The sequence below is a fragment of the Pseudophryne corroboree genome, assembly GCF_028390025.1.
Source record: "Pseudophryne corroboree isolate aPseCor3 chromosome 3 unlocalized genomic scaffold, aPseCor3.hap2 SUPER_3_unloc_36, whole genome shotgun sequence".
NCBI lineage: Eukaryota > Metazoa > Chordata > Amphibia > Anura > Myobatrachidae > Pseudophryne > Pseudophryne corroboree.
The window spans coordinates 496178-523727 of NW_026967526.1; the positions used below are offsets into that span (position 1 = coordinate 496178).

The window sequence follows — 27550 nt, forward strand, 5'->3', positions numbered from 1 at the left end:
CTGGAAAGGCAGCAGGAAGCAGGATAAAGGAGCTCCTGCTTCATATAGGTCCTTTCTGCCTTTTACAGCTGTCCTACGGGCTCTTTCAGGCCATTTCTTGCCCCTCTGTGTGTTTTGACACCCCAGTGTGTAGGTTGCAGAGCCGGGGAGCCATTCATTAGGCTTTTGCAGGTTGTGGCCTACACCTGGATCCGCAGCTGCGGACTGAAGTTGTGCAGTGATCCCACCACAGCCTGGACCTCAGCGAGGTAGCGCTGCTACTCATCGAGGGCTGTCCACTCTTGTGCCTAGCTGTTCTGTTGGAGTCTTGTGGAGAGGCTGACTGGGGATCAGAGGTGACTGCAGCTGGAGACACTGAGCTGAGCTGCTCTCCTGGCATCTGATGCGGCGCATACTACGGGGATTGGTGGCCTCAGCAGGGACGCGTCAGGTTTGTCAGCTCACCAGCCCGTAGCCTGCCTTCCCCTACTGTCTGGCCGTTGAAGCCCTGAGTCGTAGCAGCAGGGAATACACGGAACGCGTGCCTGTCATCACTCCAACAGTGTCCCAGCATCTGCCCCTCTCCTCCTAACCCATGGTGCTACGGGAGAATCTGGCGGAGCTGTGAATTATAGAGGACATAGAATGTATAGAGCATTGAGTAACAGGACCATCTAGAGTGTCTTAAAACGTCTTTAACCATTACAGCTGGGCTGTGCGTCTGACAAGAAGAAGCAAATGATGTTGTAGTGGTCTCAGAAGAACCACCTGAATTCGAGGTACCAAAGAGATGGACAGGTGGGGCCGATTTGGTACCTTTTTAACCTTTTTTGGAGGCATGATAAGCCGGCTACAAAGAGACTGACCTCTCAGAGATAGGAAAATACAAACGATCTATAAATAAAAGGAGCAGTAGTACGCTGTCAGGAGGTTACTTCAAGATGACTCCGTTCAAAAGTAAACCTGATGTAATGCAACTCAAATAACACAATAATGACCGAGAAATTCCACTAGAAATGCTTCAATTTAGTGTAGTGACCCCGGTCCAGCCGTCAGGACACTTATTTATATTAAACCTTATTGAAGGCAGAAGACAAAGCATGCGATGGCTGGGCACCATGATACAAAATGGCAGCCATCTCAGTTCCCAATATCACCGCTGGGCTCCGGTGACTGTGGGCAGCCCGTTCTGTCCTCAGCAGTAGGGGGAGCTGCGCACCAGTGTTATCTGGAGAGCAAGTACTCCTGCCTGAGCCAAAAGTGCCTTCCAGTCAGGTGTCTGGAGCCTGCAGGAAAGAATGGGCGCACATAGCCCCAGAATACAGCCCGTGGCTTCATAGGCATCACTAGGCTGCGGCAGCGAATGGTGCCTGGAGCGAGCGGCTTTAGGACAGTAGGAGTGGGGGACTTAATAAATTGGGTTTTGGTCCCTGCAGCGGCTGAGAGCTATTAGGTAGGGTAGATAAGAAGCCACTTAGAGAGGAGATCTCCAGAAAGCACGTCTGGATGGACCACGCTCCTCTTATTTATTATTTTATATACTAACAGGGGTGACAGGTGTGGTACATCCCTGCAAAGGCAGATCCAATCTCTTTCTCATCAGACTCTGCTGTCTTCCCTGCACTCTCACTCAGATGTTCACTGCTGCCAGTAGCACACGTATGAGAAGCAGAAGTATGGCGGCAGCTGTATAGATTCTGATATGTAATTCTCTGTATCATACTTACTGTACACACATTATCCTTATTACTATTGAGACTATAGAGGTAAGACACTGATGATGGGGATGTAAAAATAGGATTTTAATTACTTACCGAAAATACTTTTCACGTAGTCTGTAGAGGATGCTGGGGTCCATTTAGTACCATGGGGTATAGACGGATCCTTTGGGAGCCACTGGCACTTTAAGAGTTTAATAGTGTGGGCTGGTTTCCCTCTATGCCCCTCCTACCAGACTCAGTCTACAAACTGTGCCCGAGGAGACGGACATACTTCGAGAGAAGGAAATACACAGATAGTGGTGAGATTCACACCAGCTCACACATAACAAAAAGGAAAGCCAAACTAACCAACTTGGAACAATTCAGCAACGGCTAAACCAACAATACTGAACCAAGTAACAATGCAGTAATACGAAAGCACAGGGCGGGTGCCCAGCATCCTCTATGGACTATCAGAAAAGGATTTACCGGTAGGTAATTAAAATCCTATTTTCTGTTACGTCCTAGAGGACGCTGGAGTCCATTTAGTACCATGGGGATGTGCCAAAGCTCCCAGTACAGGAGGGAGAGTGCTGAGGTTCCTGCAGAACTGATTGACCAAACTTGAGGTCCTCAGAGGTCAAAGTATAGAACCTGTAAAACTTAGCAAACGTGTTCAACCCTGACCAAGTAGCTGCTCGGCAAAGCTGAATAGCTGAGACACCCTGGGCAGCTGCCCAGGAAGAACCCACTTTACGGGTAGAGCATGCCTGAACAGATTTTGGAATTGGCAATCCTGCCGTGGAATAAGCATGCTGGATAGTAAGCCTGATCCAGCGAGAAATTGTCTGCTTAGAAGCAGGACACCCAATCTTGTTGGGATGATAAAGTACAAATAGTGCGTCCGACTTCCTGTGACGAGTTCTCTTCACATAGATTTTCAAAGCCCGCACGACATTCAAGGACTTTGAGGTAATTGAGGTGTCAGTAGCCACTGGCACCACAATAGGTTGGTTAATATGAAAAGCTGACACAACCTTAGGGAGAAATTGCTGATGCGTTCTGAGCTCAGCTCTATCTTCATGGAAAATCTAGTAGCGGCTCTTGTGCGACAATGCCCCCCAATTCTGACACACGTCTGGCAGAAGCCAAGGCCAACAACGTGACCGCCTTCCAAGTAAGAAACTTTACGTCCACCTCCTGTAAAGGTTCGAACCAATCCGATTGCAGGAACTGCAGCACCACATTAAGATCCCAAGGTGCCATAGGAGGCACAAAGGGTGGTTGGATGTGCAGAACTCCTTTCAAGAAAGTCTGAACCTCAGGGATAACAGTCAATTGTTTCTGGAAGAAAATAGACATTGCCAAAATCTAGACCTTGATGGAGCCCAAGCGTAGGCCAACATCCACAGCTGCTTGCAGAAAGAGGAGAAAATGTCCCAGTTGAAACTCCACCGTAGAAAACTTCTTGGATTCACACTAAGACACATACTTTTTCCAAATCCGATGGTAATGCTTAGACGTTACCCCCTTCCTAACTTGGATCAGAGTAGGTATAACCTTATTCGGAATGCCCTTCCAAGCTAAGATCTGGCGTTCAACCTCCATGCCGTCAAACGTAGCCCCGGTAAGTCTTGATAGGCGAACAGCCCCTGCAGTAGAAGGTCCTCACGAAGAGGCCTCGGATCCTCCAGCAAAAGATCCGAGTACCAAGCCCGCCTTGGCCAGTCCAGAGCAATGAGGATCGCCGGAACTCTTGATCTTTTTATTAGTTTGAGAATCCTTGGGATGAGTGGAAGCGGAAGGAACACATACACTGACTGGAACACCCACCGGAGTCACCAGGGCGTCCACTGCCGGTTGGGTCTCGTGACCTGGGATAGTACCTCTGAAGCTTCTTGTTGAGGTGAGAGGCCATCATGTCTATCTGAGGTATACCTCATCGGTGTGTTACTTCTGTGAATACCTCCAGGTGGAGGCCCCATTCTCCTGAATGGAGATCTTGTCTGCTGAGGAAGTCCGCTTCCCAATTGTCCACTCCTGGAATTAAGATCGCCGACAGCGCCTGTCTTTCTGCCCAGAGGAGGATTCTTGTTACCTCTGTCATTGCAGCCCTGCTCTTCGTTTCACCCTGCCTGTTTATGTAGGACACGGCTTGTGACATTGTCCGACTAAACCTGAATGGCTCGATCTTGCAAAAGATGAGCCGCTTGTAGAACCGTGGATCCGTGGTTAGAAGAATCCAATTCTGAATCCCGAACCTGCAACCCTCGAGCAGGTGAGAAGTTTGCAGCCACCAAAGTAGTGAAATTCTGGCTTTCGGCAACAGGCATATCCATTGGTTCATGTGAAGATGTGATCCCGACCACTTGTCCAGGAGATCCAGCTGGAAGAACTGTGCATGGAATCTTCCATATTGTAGAGCCTCATAGGAGGCTACCATCTTCCCCAGAAGGCGAATGCACCGATGAACCGATACCCAGGGAGGTTTCAAGACATCCCGGACCATTGATTGGATCACCAATGCTTTCTCCACTGGTAGAAACACCCTCTGCACTACCGTGTCGAGTATCATCCCCAGGAAGGGCAGTCTCCTTGTCCGTTACAAATGTAACTTTGGAAGGTTCAGGATTCACCCATGATCCCAGAGTAGTTGAGTTGAGAGCGCATTACTCAGAGGCATCTTTCAAGGAGAAGCTGTTGCAATCAGCAGATCATCCAGATATGGAATTATGTTTGCGTAGGAGGAGCATCATCTCCGCCATGACCTTGGTGAACACCCTCGGTGCTGTGGAGAGGCCAATGGCAACATCTGGAACTGATAGTGACAGTCCTGTAGTGCAAACCGTAGATAGGCCTAGTAAGGTGGCCAGATCGGAATGTGAAGGTACGTATCCTTGATAACCAGGGATACTAGGAATTCCCCCTCCTCCAGAACTTTGATCACCGCTCTCAGAGACTCCATCTTGAATTGGAAAACCCTCAAGTAGGGGTTCAACGACTTCAGGTTCAATATAGGCCTTACCGAACTTTCCGGTTTTGCTACCACAAACAGGTTTGAGTAATAACCCTTGGTTTTTGGGTGAGGTGGAACTGGAACAATGACATTTGTTCGTACCAATTTTTTAATGGCTTCCTGTAGGACAGCACTTTCTGTCAGCAAAGCTGGTAAGCCTGATTTGAAGAATCTGTGAGGTGGGAGTTCCTGAAACTCCAGTCTGTACCCCTAGGTAACAATATCCTTCACCCAGGGGTCTAGGCATGATGACACCCAGACGTGACTGAAATCTTTTAGTCTCGATCCCACCTTCCTGATCTCCAGGCTGAGAGGTCCATCGTCATGCTGAATATTTGTAGGAAGTAGAACCTGGTTTCTGTTCCTGGGAACCTGTTGGTGCAGGTTTTTTAGATCTTCCCCGACCTCCTCTAAAGAAGGTTGGAAGGGGTTTGGATTTTTTTTTAATTTTGCAGTCCAAAAGGACTGCAGTGTAGGTGTAGGATAAGATTTTCTACCTGGGGCTGCTGCGGAGGGAAGAAATGTTGACTTACCCGCAGTCGCCGTGGAAATCCACGCATCCAATGCGTCCCCAAATAGTGCCTGACCTGTGAATGGCAGGTTCTCCACACTTTTCTTGGATACTGCATCCGCAGTCCATTGGCGTAGCCAGAGTCCTCTGCGTGTCGAGACAGCCATGGAAGTAGCAGGCCAATGTCCTTCATGGCCTCCACCATGAAACCTGCAGAATCCTGTATGTGACGTAAAAACAAGTCAATGTCACTCCTATCCATAGTATCTAAGTCCTCTAGTAATGTGCCTGACCACTTTACTATGGCTTTAGAAATCCATGCACAAGCAATAGTGGGCTTTAAAGCCACGCCTGTAGCTGTGTATAGTGATTTGAGCGTAATCTCAGTCTTGCGATCAGCCGGCTCCTTTAAGGCGGTTGAACCAGGGACAGGTAAAACCACCTTTTTAGACAGCCTAGATACAAAAGAGTCTACTATAGGTGGGTTTTCCGACTTCTTCCTATCCTCTTCAGGGAAAGGGAAAGCAATGAGAATTCTTTTAGGGATCTGTAATTTTTTCTCTGAGTTTTCCCAGGATTTTTCAAACAAGGAGTTTAACTCCTTGGAAGCAGGGAAGGTAAGCGAGGATTTCTTATTTACTGTAAAATAAGATTCCTCTACTTGTTCCGGAACTTTCTCAGAAATATGCAAAACATCCCTAATGGCTTCAGTCATTAGTTGCACCCCTTTAGCAGGGGATGCATCCCCCCTTCATATCCCCATCACCGTCCTCTATCGGTATCAGTGTCAGCTTGTATTATCTGGGCAAGTGTACATTTTTTGGGTATGTAGGTGGGGTTTTAGATGAAGTAGTGGGAGCTGAATACTTCAAACCCACCACAGATTGTCTCAAAACCTGCGTCTCTTTCTCATTATGTGACATCTTTCTTGAAATCTTGGATATCATTCCACTTAAAGAATCCACCCATGGTGGTTTGGATTCAGAAGGCTGAGACAGCACATTGCAGTCCTGAGTACATGGAATAGACTCCTCAGGAGAAGATACACACTCTGCAGCACAGGACACAGAGTCCTTAGACATGGTAATGTGGATATACACACACACACACACACACACACACACACACACACACACACACACAGGAAAATGTCAGACACAGTTTCCCCCAGAGTACCTTCAGAGAGTCACAGAGTATAAGGAGCCAGCCACACATCGCCCCTGTAGGCAGTTATTATGATAAAAGCCTGTCGCTGACTAACCTTAATAGGGAGGGCAGCGCTCCCTGTCAGTGTCCTAGTTCCTATGATCTGCAGGGAGAAAATGGCGCTGGTGAGTGCTGGATCCGCTCTGAGAGGAAGCCCCGCCCCTTGTAATGGCGCCCGGTTTCCCGCACTAATTGTTTATACTGGCCTGAGGATTTTAGTGCTAACAGGGGGATTAGCCCCTGTTAGCTGTGTGACCAGTGTAGGGTTTATCAGCGCTGGCTCAGGACGCTCCTCAAAGCGCCTACACTGTGTGTTGCTGAGCCTTCCTGGAGCGCAGCCTGTCAGAGCTGCGCTCCCACCCTTGTGCCGCCATATCCGCCGGCGACCCGCTAACTGGGATGCCGGCGCTGTACTCCCCACTTTTCTTTCTTCTGGCTCTGTTAGGGGGTGGCGGCCGTGCTGCGGGAGTGAGCAGTCGCCTCGTGGGCTTGTGATCAGCACCCTCAGGAGCTCAATGTCCTGTCAGTGGAATAGAGAACCATTAACTCTTCAGGAAGTTGGTCCCTCCTCCCCCCCCTAAGTCCCACGAAGCAGGGAGGCTGTTGCCAGCAGCCTTCCTGTAACCTAACTAACTCTAGAAAATAAAAAACTAAGAAAACTCCTAGGAGCTCCCCTAGCTGTGACCGGCTCCTCCGGGCACATTTTCTAAACTGAGTCTGGTAGGAGGGGCATAGAGGGAGGGGCCAGCCCACACTAATAAACTCTTAAAGTGCCAGTGGCTCCCAAAGGACCCGTCTATACCCCATGGTATTAAATGGACCCCAGCATCCTCTAGGACGTAAGAGAATGTAGATTATAACCTAGCAGATGATGATGATGATGATTACAGGGTATCATATGGTGTATTGCATGTAAAGTACCTTGTTCCACACCTACTATGCTGTAGCAATATACCTTATATAAGGGTGAGTAACACATGTACAGGCTTACCAGCGTATGAGCACACACATAAAGGAATGCTACCTTACCAATGCTCCCAGGAGTAACGTTAGGAGACATTTCTCTGATCCATCAGCTCATATGACTGATGTTATTGTTCAGCTAGAATCTCCAATTCATACGATATGTTCCCCATTCATTGTTTTACATTGGTGCTGACATAGGACTTGGCGAGTGACTACATCTCCATTTATACTTCATGGTTAGTTACCAGTACAAGAGAGAGATATATCTAAGTCTTATTATAATATTACATATGTTTAATGTTACTTATGTTTTATTATACACACACATTTACAATTAAGTGTCCCAGAGAGTCATCTTCTCCTATTGTTTACAAGATTAATATTGTTACAGAAAATGTCACATTTCCATAATGTATTTTATTTCCATCAGATGGACACACAAGCAGGAATATCTCAGAAGGACTTCTAATGTTATTCCCGGATTGTGACATAAAAGATAATGACAGTAGACAGGATTCTCCGGGAGATAACCCCATTACCCCAATTATACATCCAGCTCTATCAGCTGATCCCTCTGATCCTGGGAAATGTTCTCCTCATCACTCTGATATTGGTGCATCTGTTACAGCTCTGACAGTAGATACAGTGTTTCCCTGTTCTATAGATGCCAAATGTTTTACACAGAACACAAAGCCTATTAACGCACACACAGGTAAGGCAGGTGAAAGGCCACTGATATGTTCTGAGTGTGGGAAATGTTTTACATACAAATTAGATCTTTTTATACATCAGAGAAGTCACACAGGTGAGAATCCATTTTCTTGCTCTGAGTGCGGGAAATGTTTTACACAAAAATCACAACTTGTTACACATCAGCAAAGTCACACAGCTGAGAAGGCATTTCCATGTTCTGAGTGTGGAAAATGTTTTGCATACAAATCAGATCTTGTTATACATCAGAGAAGTCACACAGGTGAGAAGCCATTTTCTTGCTCTGAGTGCGGGAAATGTTTTACAAAGAAATCACATCTTGTTACACATCAGAGAAGTCACACAGGTGAGAAGCCATTTTCTTGCTCTGAGTGCGGGAAGTGTTTTACACAAAAATCGCAACTTGTTATACATCAGCAAAGTCACACAGGTGAGAAGTCATTTCCATGTTCTGAGTGTGGGAAATGTTTTGCACACAGCTTAAATCTTGTTAGACATCATAGAAGTCACACAGGTGAGAAACCATTTTCTTGCTCTGAGTGTGGGAAATGTTTTACAAGGAAATCAAATCTTATTATACATCACAGAAGTCACACAGGTGAGAAGGCATTTCCATGTTCTGAGTGTGGGAAATGTTTTGCACACAAATCAGATCTTGTTTTACATCACAGAAGTCACACAGGTGAGAAGCTGTTTTCTTGCTCTGAGTGTGGGAAATGTTGTGTAAGTAAATCACATCTTGTTATACATCACAGAAGTCACACAGGTGAGAAGCCATATTCTTGCTCTGAGTGCGGGAAATGTTTTACACAAAAATCACATCTTGTTACACATCAGCAAAGTCACACAGGTGAGAAGCCATTTCCATGTTCTGAGTGTGGGAAATGTTTTGCACACAAATCACATCTTGTTAGACATAACAGAAGTCACACAGGTGAGAAACCATTCTCTTGCTCTGAGTGTGGGAAATGTTTCACACGGAAATCACAACTTGTTACACATCAGCAAAGTCACACAGGTGAGAAGACATTTCCATGTTCTGTGTGTGGGAAATGTTTTGCACGGGAATCAGATCTTGTTATACATCACAGAAGTCACACAGGTGAGAAGGCATTTCCATGTTCTGAATGTGGGAAATGTTTTGCACGGAAATCAGATCTTGTTATACATCATAGAAGTCACACAGGTGAGAAGCCATTTCCATGTTCTGAGTGTGGGAAATGTTTTGCACAGAAATCAGATCTTGTTATACATCACAGAAGTCACGCAGTTGAGAAGCCATTTTCTTGCTCTGAGTGTGGGAAATGTTTTACCTGGAAATCACATCTTGTTAGACATCAGCGAACTCACAGAGGTGTGAGGCTATTTCTATACTCTGAGAAATAAATCAGCTCTTGTTGAACACAATAGAAATCTCTGAGGTGAGGAACCATTTTAAGCTTCTGGGGTATACTCATCATTGCCATGCGTTCTTCAAGGTTCTTATCCTATCTCCTATGCTTTTGAAATACACATGTTACTGCAGGGTGAAATAATCAGATGTCATGTCCTCATCTACCACTGCTATGCAGATGACCTGCCTTTTGCTCCAGGTACTGAGAACCCAGTACCAATCCTAAATGGTTGTCTAGCTGAGCTCCAGGTGTGGGTGATGCCAGTTGGCTGTGATTCAGTCCTGGTGAGACAGGTCCTTATGATAGAAGCTCACCAACAAAGGGCAGGGCTACAGCTCAGCTTTGCAAACCAACCAGACTTACGCTTGGGGGTTCAGAGTTACAAAATGCTGATCCTGTGTGGAATCTTGGTGTCCTGGATGGTGGAGTGACACTTAGACATCAGGTATCAGCCACAATCAGATCCTCATCTGAGGAACATAGCCAGACTCCAGCACTTATTTCCCTCAGATCTACCTACAGTCATACATGTACTTGTATCATCACACATAGACTACTGCAATGTCCTCTACCTGGGTCTCCCAGCAAAAGAATTGCATCGGTTGTACCTTGTACAGAATGCAGCAGCCAGGCTGTTACCTAACCAGCCCGTTCCTGCCACATAACACCCATTCTCTGCTCCCTTCCCCGGCTGCCTGTAAGATGGGGACTCTATTACATAATCTTACTGACTCTCCCAGCCCTACATGACCAGGGTCCATGGTACCAGAAGCAGCTTCTGCCTCCTTACTGCCCTGCTTTCTTACTTCCACCTGCAGATGAAGGACTGTTACCAGCAGTACCAAGATTCCCCAATAAGTTCTGAGATGTCAGAGGGGGAGACAGGGTGGTGGCACTAGTGCTGTAGCGGGGGCTGCCGGAGGCACTGTCTGTGGGTAATATCCCCAAGCAGTGCTAAGGTGTCAGAGGGGAGACAGGGCAGTGGCAGTAGTGGGGGGAGGCAGGGTGGGTGGCAGTAGCTGGAGGGGTAGGTGACATTTGGGAAGTCTGGGCGGTGGCAGTAGTGGGGGGAGACAGGGTGGTGACAGTAGTGGGGGAGACAGGGTGGATGCAGTTGTAGGGGAGAGACATGGCAGTTGCAGTAGTGTGGGGAGGCGGGGTGGGTGGCAGTAGTGGGAGGGGTGGGGGGCTAGTTGGGGGAGATGGGGTAGTGGGGGGAGATAAGGCGATGGCAGTAGAGGGGGAGATGGTGGCAGTAGTGGGGAGAGATGGTGGTGACAGTGGAGAGGAGACAGGGTGGGTGGCAGTAGTTGGGGGAGACAGGGCGGTGGCAGTAGTAGAAGGAGACGGTGGTAGTGGGGGGAGATGGGGCGGGTGGCAGTTGTGTGTGGAGACAGGGTGGGGGCAGTAGTGGAAGGAGACAGGGCAGTGGCAGTAGTGGGGGAGACGGTGGGAGGCAGTAGTGGGGAATACAGGGCAGATGGCCGCAGTGCAGTACCAGGGGCTGCTGGAGACAGTAAATAGGTGTATGGGTCCCGCACAGAACCAGTTGATAATTAGACTTAATGATGATTCTGCTTCCTTATTTCTAATTAATCCCCTGTATGTGTTACTGTTATTTGCTGTGTCAGCCTTTATGTGTGTTCTGTGTAATAATCCTGAAAGTAGTGCTGCTACCGATCTCATATCATTTGTAGTAACTTGGAGAAGATGAGATATGAGGTGCACTCTGGAAGCTTATAGGGGGTTAATAAGAGATGAACGCAGATGTGACATCACGCAACCCCCCCAGAAAATGGTCCCGCCCTGCTGAGTGTGTCTGTGCGGCCACTGCGCACGTGCATTTTGCCACCACCATCAAACTGCTGCGGGCCGCTATTGCTGCTGGGTCTGAATGACCCCCATAGGGTTTTGGCTCTCCTGATATGAATCTGTTTTACTTACCTGCAATTCTATTATGTAACTTGAATTGTTTCTGTGCTTTAAGGATATTTTATCCATGTTGTGCAGAGTAAAGTATTTTTTAAATACAAAATATAGAGAAAAATCTGTGTATTAAAGATATGAAATAAAGTTGTTTAAAAACAAAAGATTTCCGTTGAGTCTTTTTATGTGTCTGTGTATTATCTTATTTCCAGATAATTGTCGCTATGGTGACAGAAACAATTTCCTGTTAATGTGTCATTGTATTGTTACTTTTGTGTTCAGCGGGTGGGCTTGGAAATGTTATCCTTTTCCTCGCAGCCCCAGTTGCTGGAGAAAATGAAGGAGGAGCTGTTGACGGGTCACGTTCCACTTGAGTTGACAATTTTCTCACCAGCAGGTCTTTCCACCTCTGTAGACTTGTGTCCGGAAAGAGAGATACAACGTAGGCTTTAAATCTAGGATCGAGCACGGTGGCCAAAATGTAGTGCTCTGATTTCAACAGATTGACCACCCTTGAATCCTGGCAAAGCGAATGAAGGGCTCCATCCACAAGTATTTCCAGGGAAGACGTTAAGTCTGAGGGACTATGCACAGCCCCAAATGATAATTGTTTTATGATCCTTCTATGTATGAACCAACCGATAGAGGGAATAAACCGAAAGTGTTAATACCAAAGATTAGCTAATCTGGTTGGAGGTGCACCATTAAGCAAATTGCAATGACTGGTTAGGGGGTTTAGAAGAAACAGCTAGTGGGCTTATATCTAAAGAAGCCTTAATGTGTGGCACACTCTTTTTTCTTTATGTTTCATGAATAAATTAAAACATAACTTTTATTTCTCATACGTCCTAGAGGATGCTGGGGACACTTCAAGAACCATGGGGTATAGACGGGATCCGCAGGAGACATGGGCACTTTGAGACTTTTAAATGGTGTGACCTGGCTCCTCCCTCTATGCCCCTCCTCCAGACTCCAGATTAGATCTGTGCCCAGGCAGACTGGATGCACACTGAGGAGCTCTACTGAGTTTCTCTGAAAATACTTTGTTAGGTTTTATATTTTCAGGGAGGCTGCTGGCAACGGTCTCCCTGCATCGTGGGACTTAGGGGAGAGAAGTCAGACCTACTTCGAGTGAGTTTAAAGGCTCTGCTTCTTTGGCTACAGGACACCATTAGCTCATGAGGGTCTGATCGCTAGGTACGCCTAGATGCTCGTTCCCAGAGCCCGCCGTCACCCCCCTTGCAGAGCCAGAAGTCAGAAGACAGGTGAGCAGAAGAAGAAAAGAAGACTTCAGTGACGGCTTCTGATTTACCGCACAGCGATCGCACTGCACACCATGCTCCCACACACAGAGGCACTGTAGGGTGCAGGGGGGGGGGTTACTCTATAAATCCTCAAAAAGGCACTGGCAAGAGGGGACATAAGTGCCAAGGCACTGTCCTAAGCCCCGCCAGTGTAAACGTTAGTTGGAAAATAGCGGGATGAAGTGTGCCATTGAGGGGCCGGAGCTTCCTCCTCACAGCCACACAATACACTGCTAGACATAGGCAGGGTGCAGGTGGGGGGGTTGCCCAGGGCAGTTAATACACTCATTTTTGGCAAAAGGGGCATAAACACACTCTGTCCTACCCCCGCCAATGAAATTAATTATTTAAGTAAGAGCGCGAGAAGCGCACCATTATGGGGGCGGGGCTTCTTCCTCACTAAGCCAGCACACTTCTCAGTGCCATTTTCTCCTCAAGAGAAACGCTGGTCCTCCCTTCACTACTGACATGTATCAGGGTGCATATAAAAGGGGGGGGCGAGGTATATGTTATATTATAAAGCGCTGCAGGTCTGTTTATGTTATATTTCGCAGATTTGTGTTTACACTGGAGTGTGAGCTGGCTAATCCTTTTTGTGTCCCTCTGACAGAGGTCTGTCCCCTATCAGTCCCAGTGTGTCTGTAGGTGTGTGTGATACACGTGGGTGACATAGCTGAGGCAGGGAGTTCCTTCACGGAGGAAACCGTTTGGGGACGCAGAGTTGTAAGGTGGTGACGCTACCGGCACACCAAGAGCCTGCATGGGTGAATGAAATACGTGATGGTATGCATCATATCAATAAGAGATTAGATAAAGCTGTATCTAATGCTGCATGCTGAATATGTAGAAGATATGTTGGTCAGCATTCCCTTCTTTCATCTGCAGGCGACCCTCTCTGGGTCACATGAAGTCCACTGAAATGTTATGGCTACTGCTACCGACACGGACTCTGACTCCTGTGTCGGCGAGGGGGACTCCAGGGAAATAGATCAGCTCCCTCCCATGTGCTTAATATATTCTTTCCCGGCAGTCACCCCCAGTGTTAGACAGTGCACTGTCCAGGGTGACAAAGAAGGTAATTCTCCCTGCACCTGGCACGACTTCACTAAAAGAGCCGGCAGATCATAAGATGAAAACTACATTAAAATCCATTTATGTTGCTAATGGTACGCTGCTCAGACCCACTATTGCCTGCGCGTGGGTGAGTCGCGCTATTGAAAATGGTCAGAATGCGTGTCCTCAGAATTTGAGACGATTGATAAAGATGAGATACTCCTTAAGTTAGGGAATATCAAAGACGCTGCTGCCTATATGCAATGAAAGATATTGGACTCTTGAGTTCACAAGCCGATACCATAGCAGTATCAGCTCGGCGGTCGTTGGGGATTCACCAGTGGAATGCGGATGCAGATTCCAAAGAGAAATATGGAGGCTCTCCCATATAAGGGGACGCCTTATTTGGCGATGGACTGGATGCATTAGTCTCGATGGCAACCGAAGGTAAGTCGACATTTTTGCCCTCTGCACCTGCACCGGCAAAAAAGATCACCCTCACATGCAGTCCTTTTTCAGCCCAGTAAGTACAGAGAGACGTTTCCCCGTACTTGCAGGACGGGGAAGAGACGAAAAGATGTCTACAACGGCTTTAGATTCTAAGAACAGAAGTCTACTCCTGCTTCTGCCAAGTCTACAGCATGATGCTGGTGATCCCTCGTGGGAAGTAGCTTGGGTGGGGGCACGTCTAAAAACTGCTCAGTCAGGATTGGAGTCCATCTGACCTGGATCCCTGGGTGTTACAAATAGTGTCCCAGGAATACAAACTGGGGTTTCAAGACGTTTCCCCATGCCGATTTTTAAAATTGACCTTGCCAATGTTTCTTTCAGAGAGAGAGAAGCACTTATAATGGTAATTTATATTTTATGTCAGGACCAGGACATAGTCCTGGTGCCTGGGTCACAACAAAGGGAGGGGTTTATTCAAGCCTCTTTGTAGTTCCGAAACCGGACGGCTCGGTCTGACCGATCCTTAACCTAAAATCTGAATCTCTTCCTGAAACGTTTCAAGTTCAAGATGGAATCACTGGGGGCAGTGTTTTCCAGTCTAGAGGAGGGGGATTACAGGGGGTCAGTTGACGTAAAGGATGCTTACCTACATGTTCCCATTTGTCCTCCTTACCAGACTTAGCTGAGTTTCGCAGTTCAGGTTTGCCATTACCATTTCAGACATTACCTTTTGGTTTTTCCATGGCGCCGAGGGTTTTCACCAAGGTGTTGGTGGAGATGATGGTTCTCCCACCTCAAGAAGGGGTCAATACAATTCCGTATCTAGAAGATCTCCTGATAAAGGCGAGATCCAGTGAGCGTGTGGTACAAAACATTGCGCTCTCCCTGTCCATACTCCAACAACACGGTTGGATTATAAATTTTCCAGGAAAGATTATTTTGTCTTTCGGGACGATTATGGACAGGGTAGTTCAGAGAGTTTTTCTTCCGGTGGAAAAGGCTCTGGAAATCCAGAAAATGGTAATACTAGTTTTGAAACAATCAACAGTGTCGATCCACCAGCGCAAATATGGTGACGGCCTACAAGGCCATACAGGTTGGCAGGTTCCATGCCAGGGTATTCCAGGAGGACCTGTTGGTAAAGTGGATCCCACCTACACATGCACCAGAAGATAGTCCTGTTGTCGAAAGCCATGAGTTCACTCCTGTGGTGGCTACACAGCTCGCACCTATTAGAGGGACGCAAGTTTGGAATTCAGGACTGGGTCCTGTTAACCACGGATACAAGTCTCCGAGGCTAAGGAGCTGTCACTCAAGGAAACTTCCATGGAAAATGCTAAAGTCAGGAAGCCTACCTTCAGAAGAACATGCTGGTATTGAGAGCCATTTACAAAGGTCTTCAACAAACGGTACATCTTCTTCAAGATCATCCCGTGCAGATCCAGTTGGATAATGTAACAGCAGGGCGGAATGGAAAGCAGAGCGGAAATAGCAGAGGTGGCAAAGGTTCTCCTTGGGGCAGGAAAACGTGAGGGCTCTGTCTGTAATTTTAATTCCAGGAGTCGATCTCCAGCCGAGTGAGTGGAACTTCCACCAAGAAGGCTTCGCAGAGGTGACAAGTCTTTGTGGAGTTTCTCAAATAGACATGTTGTCATCTCGTCTCAACGAGAAGCTTCAGAAATATTGTTCCTGGTCAAAAGACCCTTGGATAATAGCGTTAGATGCACTGGTGACCCAGTGGCTATTCCGGTCAGTGTATGTATTCCCTCCACTTCCACTGTTCCCGAAAGTTCTCAGGTTTATAGGAAGAACGATGTTTCATTGCAAAATTTCATGGCCCAGACTGGCCAAGGAGGGCTTGGTGCCCTGATTATAAAAAAAAAAAAAAAAAAGGATCCTGGACCACTTCCTCTTTGCGAGGACCTACTACAGTAGGTGCCGTGCGTGTACCTGGTTTTACCGCGGCTACGTTTGACGGCATGACTGTTGAGCGCCGGATTCTATCCCGAAAGGGTCTTCCCAAGGGAGTCATCCCCACTCTTATTCAGGCCAGGAAAGGAGTAACGTCTAGACGTTACCACCGTCTTTGGCGAAAATATGTGTCTTGGCGTAAATTTAAGAAAGCTTTGACGGCAGAGTTTTCAGTTAGGGTGTTTCACCATTTCCTACGGGCTGGAGGGAATGCAGCATGTAATTGGACTCCATTAAGGTCCAGTTTTCTGCATTGGCAATTTTCTTTCGAAAAACTATTGGCTTCCCTTCCGGAAGCTCAGTCTTTCGTGAAAAATGTGTTGCGCATCTACCTTCCATAATGTGGTGTTGCAATTCCTTCAATCACGTGGGTTTGAACCTTTACAGAAGGTGAAGTTGCTGTTTCTCACTTGAAAAGTGGTCATCCTGTTAGCCTTGGCATCTGCTAGGCGGGTGTCTGAGTTGGGGGCCTTATCTCACAAGAGCCCTTATTTGATCATCCATGAAGATAGAACTGAATTGAGGACACGTCAGCGTTTTCTGCCGAAGGGGTTGTCCTCTTTCTACAGGAACCGACCTATTGAGGTGCCTGTGGCTACTGACGTCTTCACTGAGTCAAAGTCTCTGGATGTGGTTAGAGCTTTAAAAGTTATGTCGCCTGGACGGCTCGGATTAGGGAAACAGAGGCTCTGTTTGTCCTGTATGTCCCAACAACACAGGGTGTCCTGCTTCCAAGCAGACCATTGCGCGCTGGATCTGTAGTGCGATTCAGCATGATCATTCCACGGCTGGATTGCCGTTACCGAAATCGGTGAAGGCCCATTCTACTAGAAAGGTGGGCTTGTCCTGGGCTGCTGCCCAGGGGTTCTCGGCATTACAACTTGGCCAAGCAGCAGTTTGGTCGGGTTCAAGCACTTTTGAAATGTATTGCAAGTTTGATACCCTGGCTGCTGAGGACCTCATGTTTGGTCAATAGGTGCTGCAGTCATCCACACTCTCCCGCCCGTTCTAGAGCTTTGGTATAAACCCCATGGTTCTTGAAGTGTCCCCAGCATCCTCTAGGATGTATGAGAAAATAGGATTTTAATACCTACCGGTAAATCCTTTACTCTTAGTCCGTAGAGGATGCTGGGCGCCCGTCCCAGTGCGTACTGTATCTGCAGTTATTGGTTGTGGTTACACACACGTTGTGTTATGATTTTTGTCAGCATATTGCTGCAAATTCTTCATGCCATTGGCTTGTGTTTTGTTGAATGTCACGTTCTGCGGCATGCTTGAGGTGTGAGCTGGTAAGATGCTCACCGTGGTTTAACAATAAATTCTTTCCTCGAAATGTCCATCTCCCTGGGCAAAGTTCCTTAAACTGGAGTCTCTAGGAGGGGCATAGAGGGAGGAGCCAGGTCACACCATTTGAAAGTCTTAAAGTGCCCATATCTCCTGTGGATCCCGTCTATACCCCATGGTTCTTGAAGTGTCCCCAGCATCCTCTACGGACTAAGAGAAAAGGATTTACTGGTAGGTATTAAAATCCTATTTTTTAATTTGCAGCATAATAGAAAGACAAAACAATAATAATAATAAATTTAATAATAAAAAAATACTGTAGTAAAATATCAACAAGGGAATATTTTATCTGGTTTCCCTAAATAAAAGCCTTTTTCTTTCTTCGGGCTCTGATAATACAGCACAATTCCCCTATTTAGTATTAAAGCTTCATAGGGTAATCTGGATAATCAGTGTGTAATGGGCAAGAAAAAATATTTTTGCGCATTAAAAAAACACATGTATATTAATTGCACTTATTAGTTCAGTTCATCCATACATACCACATTGGATCATGTCAGAACAGCTGAATTATATGATGACCTTTGTTATATGTTGGGAAAGAAAGACATCCCTTAGTCACACAGTCTTTCTGTAGAGAGTTACCTGGGTCCCACGCCACTAATGCTATTCCTCTTTAGTGACTCCTACTGGTCCTGCCAGCGTCTTACAACATAGGAGGGAGGGAAAGACTTGTGTGTTCTCCGTGGTCCCGTTCTCTTCACTGACGTCAGTACTGTGTGTGTTGGTGTGCACGGCGGCACTCCGTTAATCTCTCGGGACCTCTCGTTATGCGTTTCTTCGCCTCTTCAGCGGCTTCCTCAGACAGCTGACGATTAAACCGGTCACCCAAAAAAATAAATTTCAGTCTTTATTTTAATGACTATTTTCTGATTCTCTCTATAAAAAATAACCAAAACTTTTGTTAATTTTTTAAAAAACTTTTTGTCCCTTTTACAGTGATCAATAAATAAGAGGATTTTGGTACTTACTGATAAATCCATGTCTCTGAATCCACTCGGTACACTGGAACAGTTTAGACAGTTGGGATGTGAAGTTAGCAACCAGAGGTGTGGAACAATCTAAAATTAAAATTTTTATGCACAGCCGGCTCCTCCCCCTTTGTGCCCCCATCCCTCAGTTTGGAAAATTTGACGGAGAGAAGAGGACAGGAAACTACAAAACTATGGTGAGGAACCTACCGTAACAACAAATCAAACAGCAACCTAGAACTTTCATAAAAGAATCTAACACTGTTTGCATGAACTGTTTTATTAACAAGAACACAGCAGGCTGACAGCACCGATGCGGGCGTCCAGTGTTCCCGAGTGGATTCAGAGAAATGGATTTATTGGTAAGTACCAAAATCCTCTTTTCTCTTTCATCCACTAGGGGGCACTGGAACAGCTTAGACAGTTGGGGACGTACCAAAGTTACTCCCAAGGGTGGGAGTGCTGTCCGTGGCCTGTAAAACTAATCGCCCAAACCTTGAATCTCTGTACACAAACGTATCAAACTTGTAGAATCTCATGAATGTGTGTGCTGATGACCACGTTGCTGCTCTGCAAAGCTGAGTAGTAGAGGCACCTCTGGCTGTTGCCCATGAGGCACCCACCGATCTGGTAGTATGGGCACCTACCTGAAACGGAACCCATTTACCACAGGATATATAAGCTTGCCTAATAGTAAGCTGAATCTATCTGGCCAGAGTCTGTTTAGTTGCTGGCCAACCCTTCTTCGGACCATCATAAAGGACAAACAAATTGTCCGACCTTCTGATGGATGATGTAACCTCTATATAAATTCATAGAGCTCTTACCATGTCCAAGGACACGTCCCCTTATGCAAATCCTTGAAAGGATGGGACCACGATGGGCTGATTTACGTGAAACCCCGAAACTACCTTAGGGAGGAATTCCACCCTCATACGGAGATGGCCGCTTTCGGTATTCCTTTGTCTCTCAAGATCCGGGTCTCAATAGCCACGCTGTCAAACACAACCAGTTCAGGTCTGGATGGAGGAATGGCCCATGTGACAGTAAGTCTTCTCTCTGAGGTAACCTCCAGGGCTCTTCCGCTAGTAGTCCCCTCAAGTCTGAGTACCAACTCCTGCGAGGCCAGTCTGGTGCAATTAGAATTGCCCACACTCTTTCCCGTTTTGCCTTCTTCAGTACTTTGGGTATGATAGGGAATGGTGGAAAAATGTACACTCGTCTGTAAGACCATGGAAGTGTCAATGTGTCCACTGCTTCTGCTGGGTCTCTCATACTGGTCACATACCTGGGTAACTGATGATTGGTTTGAGATGCCATTAGGTCTACCTGAGGTAGGCCCCATCTCCTCACTACCATCTCGAAGATTTGTGGGTGTAGACACCACTCCTCTGGATGCATGTTTTGGCGACTGAGATAGTCTGCCTCTCTGTTTTCCACTCCTGGAATGAACACCGCTGAGAGGATGATGTTGCATCTTTCTGTCCATAACAGAATCTTTGTGGCCTCTTTTAAGGCCATCTTGCTTCTTGTTCCTCCCTGATGATTTATGCAGGCCGTTGCTGTGACATTGTTCGACTGTTTTCTTATGTGTTGACTCTTCGCAAGATCCTCGGCTAGGAGAAGCACATTGTAAATTGCTCTCAGTTCCAGAATATTTATGGGTAGAGTGCTCTCTAGTGGCATCTATCTGCCCTGAAACTGATGGTCCTCCAGAACGGCACCTCAACCTCTGAAACTGGCATCCATTGTTAGGATCCTCCAATTCCAAATTCCGAATGTCTTGCCTATTGTGAGATTTCTGTGTAATGACCAACAAATTAATGAGGTTCTGACCTGTGTTGACAGCCGGATCCTTCGATATAGAAGCCAATGTGAGCCTGCTCCCTGAGCCTGGACAGTCTGTGGTGCAACGTTGGTGGATGGAGCGGGACATGATGTCCCAGATGTGCTCAATTGGATTCAGGTCTGGGGAATGGGCAGGCCAGTCCATAGCATCAATGCCTTCGTTTTGCTGGAACTGCTGACACACTTCAGCCACATGAGGTCTAGCATTGTCTTGTATTAGGAGGAACCCAGGGCCATCTGCACCAGCATATGGTCTCACAAGGGGTCTGAGGATCTCATCTTGGTACCTAATGGCAGTCAGGCTACCTCTGGTGAGCACATGGAGGACTGTTCGACCCCACACCATTACTGACCCACTGTCAAACAGGTCATGCTGGAGGATGTTGCAGGCAGCAGAACGTTCTCCTTGGCATCTCCAGACTCTGTCACATCTGTCACATGTGCTCAGTGAGAACCTGCTTTCACCTGTGAAGAGCAAAGGGCGCCAGTGGCAAATTAGCCAATCTTGGTGTTCTCTGGCAAATGCAAAACGTCCTGCATGGTGTTGGGCTGTAAGCACAACCTCCACCTGTGGACGTCGGGCCCTCATACCACCCTCATGGAGTTTGTTTCTAATCGTTTGAGTAGACACATGCACATTTGTGGCTTGCTGGAGGTAATTTTGCAGGGCTCTGGCAGTGCTCCTCCTGTTCCTCCTTGCACAAAGGCGGAGGTAGCAGTCCTGCTGCTGGGTAGTTGCCCTCCTACGGTCTCCTCCACGTCTCCTGATGTACTGGCCTGTCTCCTGGTAGCACCTCCATGGTCTGGACACTACGCTGACAGACGCAGCAAACCTTCTTGCCACAGCTCGTATTGATGTGCCATCCTGGATGAGCTGCACTACCTGAGCCACTTGTGTGGGTTGTAGATTCCGTCTCATGCTACCACTAGAGTGAAAGCACCGCCAGCTTTCAAAAGTGACCAAAATATCAGCCAGAAAGCATGGGAGCTGAGAAGTGGTCTGTGGTCACCACCTGCAGAACAACTCCTTTATTGGGGGTGTCTTGCTAATTGTCTATAATTTCCACCTGTTATCTATTCCATTTGCACAACAGCATGTGAAATTGATTGTCAATCAGTGTTGCTTCCTAAGTGGACAGTTTGATTTCACAGAAGTGTGACTGACTTGGAGTTACATTGTGTTGTTTAAGTGTTCCCTTTATTTTTTTGAGCAGTGTATATTTAAGACGTGGCTGAAGAACTCTGATGACGAATGTATACTGAGTATTAGAAGATGTGGCTGAAGAACTTGGATATTCGAAGATGTGGCTGAAGAACTTCGATATTTGAAGACGTGGCTGAAGAACTTCGATATTCAAAGACATGGCTGAAGAACTCTGAAGGGAAATGCCAGAGGGTCCCAGGGAAGCCAAAGTACCAACCGGAGCACGGTTAACTGTGGACAGTGTACTGTAGGGCTGGTGGGTAGTATGCAGCGGTGATAAGCAGGTATTCACAGGGAGCGGAGTGGGAACCGATACTACCTGGAGACATAGAATAATGGTCCTCATTCTGAGTGGATCGCTAGCTGCCGTTGTTCACTGCGTAGCGACCATTTAAAAAAATGGCAAAACTGCATGCGTATGTACAGCAATGTACATGCGTGGCGTATGGCTACAAAGAGCATCGTGGTTTTGTACAGGTTCTAGCGACGCTTTTGGTCGCACTGGCGTACGCAAAGAGATTGACATGAAGTGGGACTTTCTGGGTGTCAACTGACCGTATTCTGGGAATGTTTGGAAAAACGCAGACGTGGCCGGGCGGGTATCTGAAGTCATTACCGTGTCATTCATCGCAGCAATCATTGCACATAAGTAGCTACAGGGCTGGTCTTGTTTTGCACAAAAATAAGATTTTAAACCTACCGGTAAATCTTTTTCTCGTAGTCCGTAGAGGATGCTGGGAACTCCGTAAGGACCATGGGGATAGACTGGCTCCGCAGGAGACATGGGCACTTTAAGAAGGAATTTAGTTCCTGGTGTGCACTGGCTCCTCCCTCTATGCCTCTAGGACGTTAGAGAAATGTGTTTGCTGCCGTTCGGCTGCACAGGCGTTCGCACTCCTGCAAAGCAAAAATACACTCCCCCATGGGCGGCGATTATGCGTTTGCACGGCTGCTAAAAGTAGCTAGTGAGCAATCAACTCGGAATGAGGGCCAATATGTAATGGGCATTACGGTGTGTATTAATGTGTAATGGGCATAACACTGTGTAATAATGTGTAATGGGCATTACAATGTGTAATAATGTGTAATGGGCATAACACTGTGTAATAATGTGTAATGGGCATTACAGTGTGTAATAATGTGTAATGGGCATTACAGTGTGTAATAATGTGTAATGGGCATTACAGTGTGTAATAATGTGTAATGGGCATTACGCTGTGTAATAATGTGTAATGGGCATTACGCTGTGTAATAATGTGTAATGGGCATTATGGATGTGTAATAATGTGTAATGTGCATTACGCTGTGTAATAATGTGTAATGTGCATTATGGTGTGTAATAATGTGTAAGGGGCATTACAGTGTGTAATAATGTGTAATGGGCATTACAGTGTGTAATAATGTGTAATGGGCATTACGCTGTGTAATAATGTGTAATGGGCATTACGCTGTGTAATAATGTGTAATGGGCATTATGGATGTGTAATAATGTGTAATGTGCATTACGCTGTGTAATAATGTGTAATGGGCATTATGGTGTGTAATAATGTGTAATGGGCATTATGGTGTGTAATAATGTGTAATGGGCATAATGGTGTGTAATAATGTGTAATGGGTATTATGGTGTGTAATAATGTGTAATGTGCATTACGCTGTGTAATAATGTGTAATGGGCATAATGGTGTGTAATAATGTGTAATGGGCATAATGGTGTGTAATAATGTGTAATGGGCATTACGGTGTGTAATAATGTGTAATGGGCATTACTGTGTGTAATAATGTGTAATGGGCATTATGGTGTGTAATAATGTGTAATGGGCATAATGGTGTGTAATAATGTGTAATGGGCATAATGGTGTGTAATAATGTGTAATAGGCATTACGGTGTGTAATAATGTGTAATGGGCATAATGGTGTGTAATAATGTGTAATGTGCATTACACTGTGTAATAATGTGTAATGGGCAATGATAATGTCGATTTGATTACCTTATAACCTTCACTATATATGGGTAAGAAACTCAGTACGCAATTGGCATATGGGGTACCGTAAGGGTACGCACTTAGCTTAGCATACGCTCGGCCGTGATCGAGACGCACATGCGACACGCTCGCTCACAGCTTAATGCGTGGTGTCGAGCACGCTTTAGGCGGGCGACTACCGTAATGCTACGCTACCAGCGTAGCGGACGCTCGAGACCACGAGGAGATCACGAGCGGCGCAGACGCTCACAGAATGACAATCAGTAAACCTTGAATGTAACACACAGAAAGGATATTCTTATACTGTAAACCTTGTACTGAAATACTGTAGCGATATAACGCTGCTTAACCTGGTTAATATTAAAGCTGTTTGAGCGATCGAGACGCTCCTATTACCTCTGCAATGTAATGAACACACGATACCGTGCTAAGGTTCCAACACCTTTACTAACAAGCTTTTAGTTATATCGAAAAGGGGAAACAGTTACAAGTCATACACTACAAGCTAACATATAATTCTAACAGAATATCTAGACAGAAATATACGCAATAGTGAACGATCACAAATACAAATACATAGACTAAGAATGAATGGCTAACATTACACGGGTAACAAAGTGGCCACAGAGAAACATACCATACGGGGAACACTCGCTAGCGCAACCGGAATCCAGTCCTCCAATTACCAGAGATAAATGTTGAAGAGAGAGAGTACTGGCCGGTCTGGGGACAGTGACCCTTATATACACAACATACAGTGTACTACAAAGGGCCCTACAATCTTATTGTTCATTGGACACAGGAATGTCTCTCTGCACTGTAACAAAAGGTCATAGGTGGATTTGAACAGGTGGGCTGTGGCTATTACAAACTGCTCAGGTGGGAGGGAATCGCCGGATTCCCGCCGCATGGATAATGAACTGCAAATATAGAAAATGTCCAGAAACTACTAATGGCCATAACTATATGCAGGAGCGATTAATCTTTACCTAACCAACACCGGATTATTGCTATTAAAATACTCTTCGGATAGGTACCAGACACCACTGTTCAACCTTAATCAGACCCTTTGCACCACGTAAAGAGGGGTTCCCAAGTCCGTGAACAAGTCACATTAAACAAACTTACAGTTATCATTAATGGGAACATTACCTATAAAACCTGCTATATGGATTTATTAAGTAGCGATTGAGTCGCTCGCTAGACGCACACAAACTCTACCGTAAATGCACATACCACACGCTCAAGCGCACGCCCATAGAGGCGCCGTCACGCAACTGCGAATATGTGCACGCACGCCAGAGAAAGTGCATGTGCAGCGGGCCAGCGCATGAGGTGAATATATGGCAACGTGTAGCGTGATATTTTTCTGACTTTGACAGTCCACCCTTTGGCAGTCACCAATAACTGCCACTTCCTAGAACAATTCAAAAAGAAAAATATATGTCATGTAAATACATTTCTATGATTGGGTAAGGGAGAAGAGAAGAAGGTGGGAAAAAAGTATGACCTAGTGAGATAGTAGAAGCATGTGTGTATGAATCCATGTTTGAGGGATCATGTATCATCGTGCCGTACGTGTTTTAAATCAAGCTTCGAGGTATTGCGAAGTATACATTTGAATCCTTCTTATCCCGTATTAAGGGCCTGTGGATGGGCTGTCAAACTTTACCGAGCTCTTTTCGGCTTTTGGTTGCAACAAAATGGGGGAGCACATTTTAGTTGATGATACATGAATGGGGGAATATGTGAGTGCTGATATCTGTGCCTATATTCCCTATTGACTATGTGTGTGTCATTACCTGAAGGTTGTATAAATGAAGATAAGAAGCAATTATGGTAAATGCAGTCATAAACTATGTGAGTTTGATATACATTTGCCGATTGAGGTCTTGTCTTGTGTCTTGTCTCGATGTACATGTTGACTGTAGTCTCCCGATGCTTTTGCTATAAACGGTGTGCAAAAAGCTTTCTCAATGTCCATAGACTTACAATCTTTAAAGTATTGGGCTATCGTAAAAGTTAAAGTCACTAGGGATGTTGGGGGTCTATGGCATTGTCCATCAATAGTCTGTATAAAAGAGGTTGTCAAATTCTTCTTCCAAGCGGATGTCTTTGTACCTTGGAGGAAAACACAGGAGAAACGGGTGAAAGAAACGTACCGTGGAATCACATTTTCATCACAACATTGGCCCTCATTCCGAGTTGTTCGCTCGGTATTTTTCATCGCATCGCAGTGAAAATCCGCTTAGTACGCATGCGCAATGTTCGCACTGCGACTGCGCCAAGTAACTTTACTATGAAGAAAGTAATTTTACTCACGGCTTTTTCTTCGCTCCGGCGATCGTAATGTGATTGACAGGAAATGGGTGTTACTGGGCGGAAACACGGCGTTTCAGGGGCGTGTGGCTGAAAACGCTACCGTTTCCGGAAAAAACGCAGGAGTGGCCGGGGAAACGGTGGGAGTGACTGGGCGAACGCTGGGTGTGTTTGTGACGTCAACCAGGAACGACAAGCACTGAAATGATCGCACAGGCAGAGTAAGTCTGGAGCTACTCTGAAACTGCTAAGTAGTTAGTAATCGCAATATTGCGAATACATCGGTCGCAATTTTAAGAAGCTAAGATTCACTCCCAGTAGGCGGCGGCTTAGCGTGTGTAACTCTGCTAAATTCGCCTTGCGACCGATCAACTCGGAATGAGGGCCATTGTCTCTATCGTTGGGTCATAAATCAAATTAGTTGTTGTTATTACAGTGTCCTCGCTCCTCAGACTCATCACTCTGGCTTTACCTTTACACTTCACTAAAACCCGAACGCATCTAAATATCAAACCAACCAATATGACGACTCCCAGAATACACAAAAGAAATTTCCCTACATCCATAATAATACCTTGGGCCCATTCTCCTAAGCCCGAAAACCAATTTCGTGGGTTCAACCATGACACCCAACCGGTCAGCTCATTACCCACAGCAGCGAGAGTGAGATTATGTCTCCTTCGGAACTCCCATTTTAATTGCAAAATGTCATCCATCTTTTGGTCTATGACCTCGGCTGGGTCTTCCGTGCTGTTTGTGATGTACGTGCAGCACTTTATTCCATACTGGGTCGCTAGGGTAACACAATACCCGCCTGTTACTGCCGTGAGGTAATTGAGAACCATCCTATGCTGAACCAGTTCTGTTTTGTTGGCTTGTAACTCTCTCCCAGTATACCTGAATGTGTCGTCATACATATCGGTGATATTGCCTAATAAATTTGCAAGCGCAGATATATATCTATAATTTAACACTCCTCTGGCGGTTCGAGTGACATCTAACGTGAGTAGGACTTGAATCCCGGTGGATTCGTGGATCAGGTCAGAGGCCGGATGCTCTGTTCTTTCTGTCAGTTGTCTTTTAACGACATGCTCGTAATGAGTGTGAGTATAAGGAGCTTGGGCACTACGGTGAATATCTTTCATTTTAGTGTGGGATACAGTCATTACTTCAGGCAGTACTTTTCCAATATAACACAATCCCTTGAGTTTGGGGCAAGCCACTTATACGCCTTTCTCCCGCATATGAAATATGCATCATCGGGGAGGACATATGGGACAGAGTATGACATTACCATATTACAAATTCTCCATGTAAAATCTCCTAACCCTAATTCTTCCATCTGTTTAGTACACGTATCAGTTTGTACGATCTGTGCACAGTATCCTGGTGATACTTCTCCAACTCGCATGATCCTACTTCCTAAGGTGTACCTATACCGAAAGAATTTCCTATGGTCGGCTATCTGGCGTATAAGTTCTGTGTCTATGGGCAATCTGTCGGCTCTATGTGAGAATGTCATGGTTTGATTACTCCATGACACTTCCCAATTTCCCGGCTTTCGGGGATTGGAAATGTTAAAACACACTAAAGACCTATCCACATGATATTGGTGGAGCTTCAAACTAGGAGGACTAGAGATATTAAACCTCCTGTCCACCGGCCTCCCACCACTTAGCTCAAGTACCTCTCCTA

General features: G+C 46.1%; 2 protein-coding genes across 2 annotated transcripts in view; one reads left to right on the forward strand and one right to left on the reverse strand.

The window, feature by feature from the left end:
• LOC134984105 (oocyte zinc finger protein XlCOF6-like) overlaps positions 1 to 10465 on the forward strand; it is a 59112-nt gene extending 48647 nt beyond the window's left edge. The window contains exon 6 of the mRNA XM_063949736.1: positions 7809 to 10465. Within this exon, the coding sequence (XP_063805806.1) occupies positions 7809 to 9475 (1667 nt within the window). The 3' untranslated portion in view covers positions 9476 to 10465. The remainder of the gene's footprint in view (positions 1 to 7808) is intronic.
• The window catches only part of LOC134984107 (zinc finger protein 271-like), a 207401-nt gene that overhangs the window by 86321 nt on the left and 93530 nt on the right, over positions 1 to 27550 (reverse strand). The window lies entirely within an intron of this gene.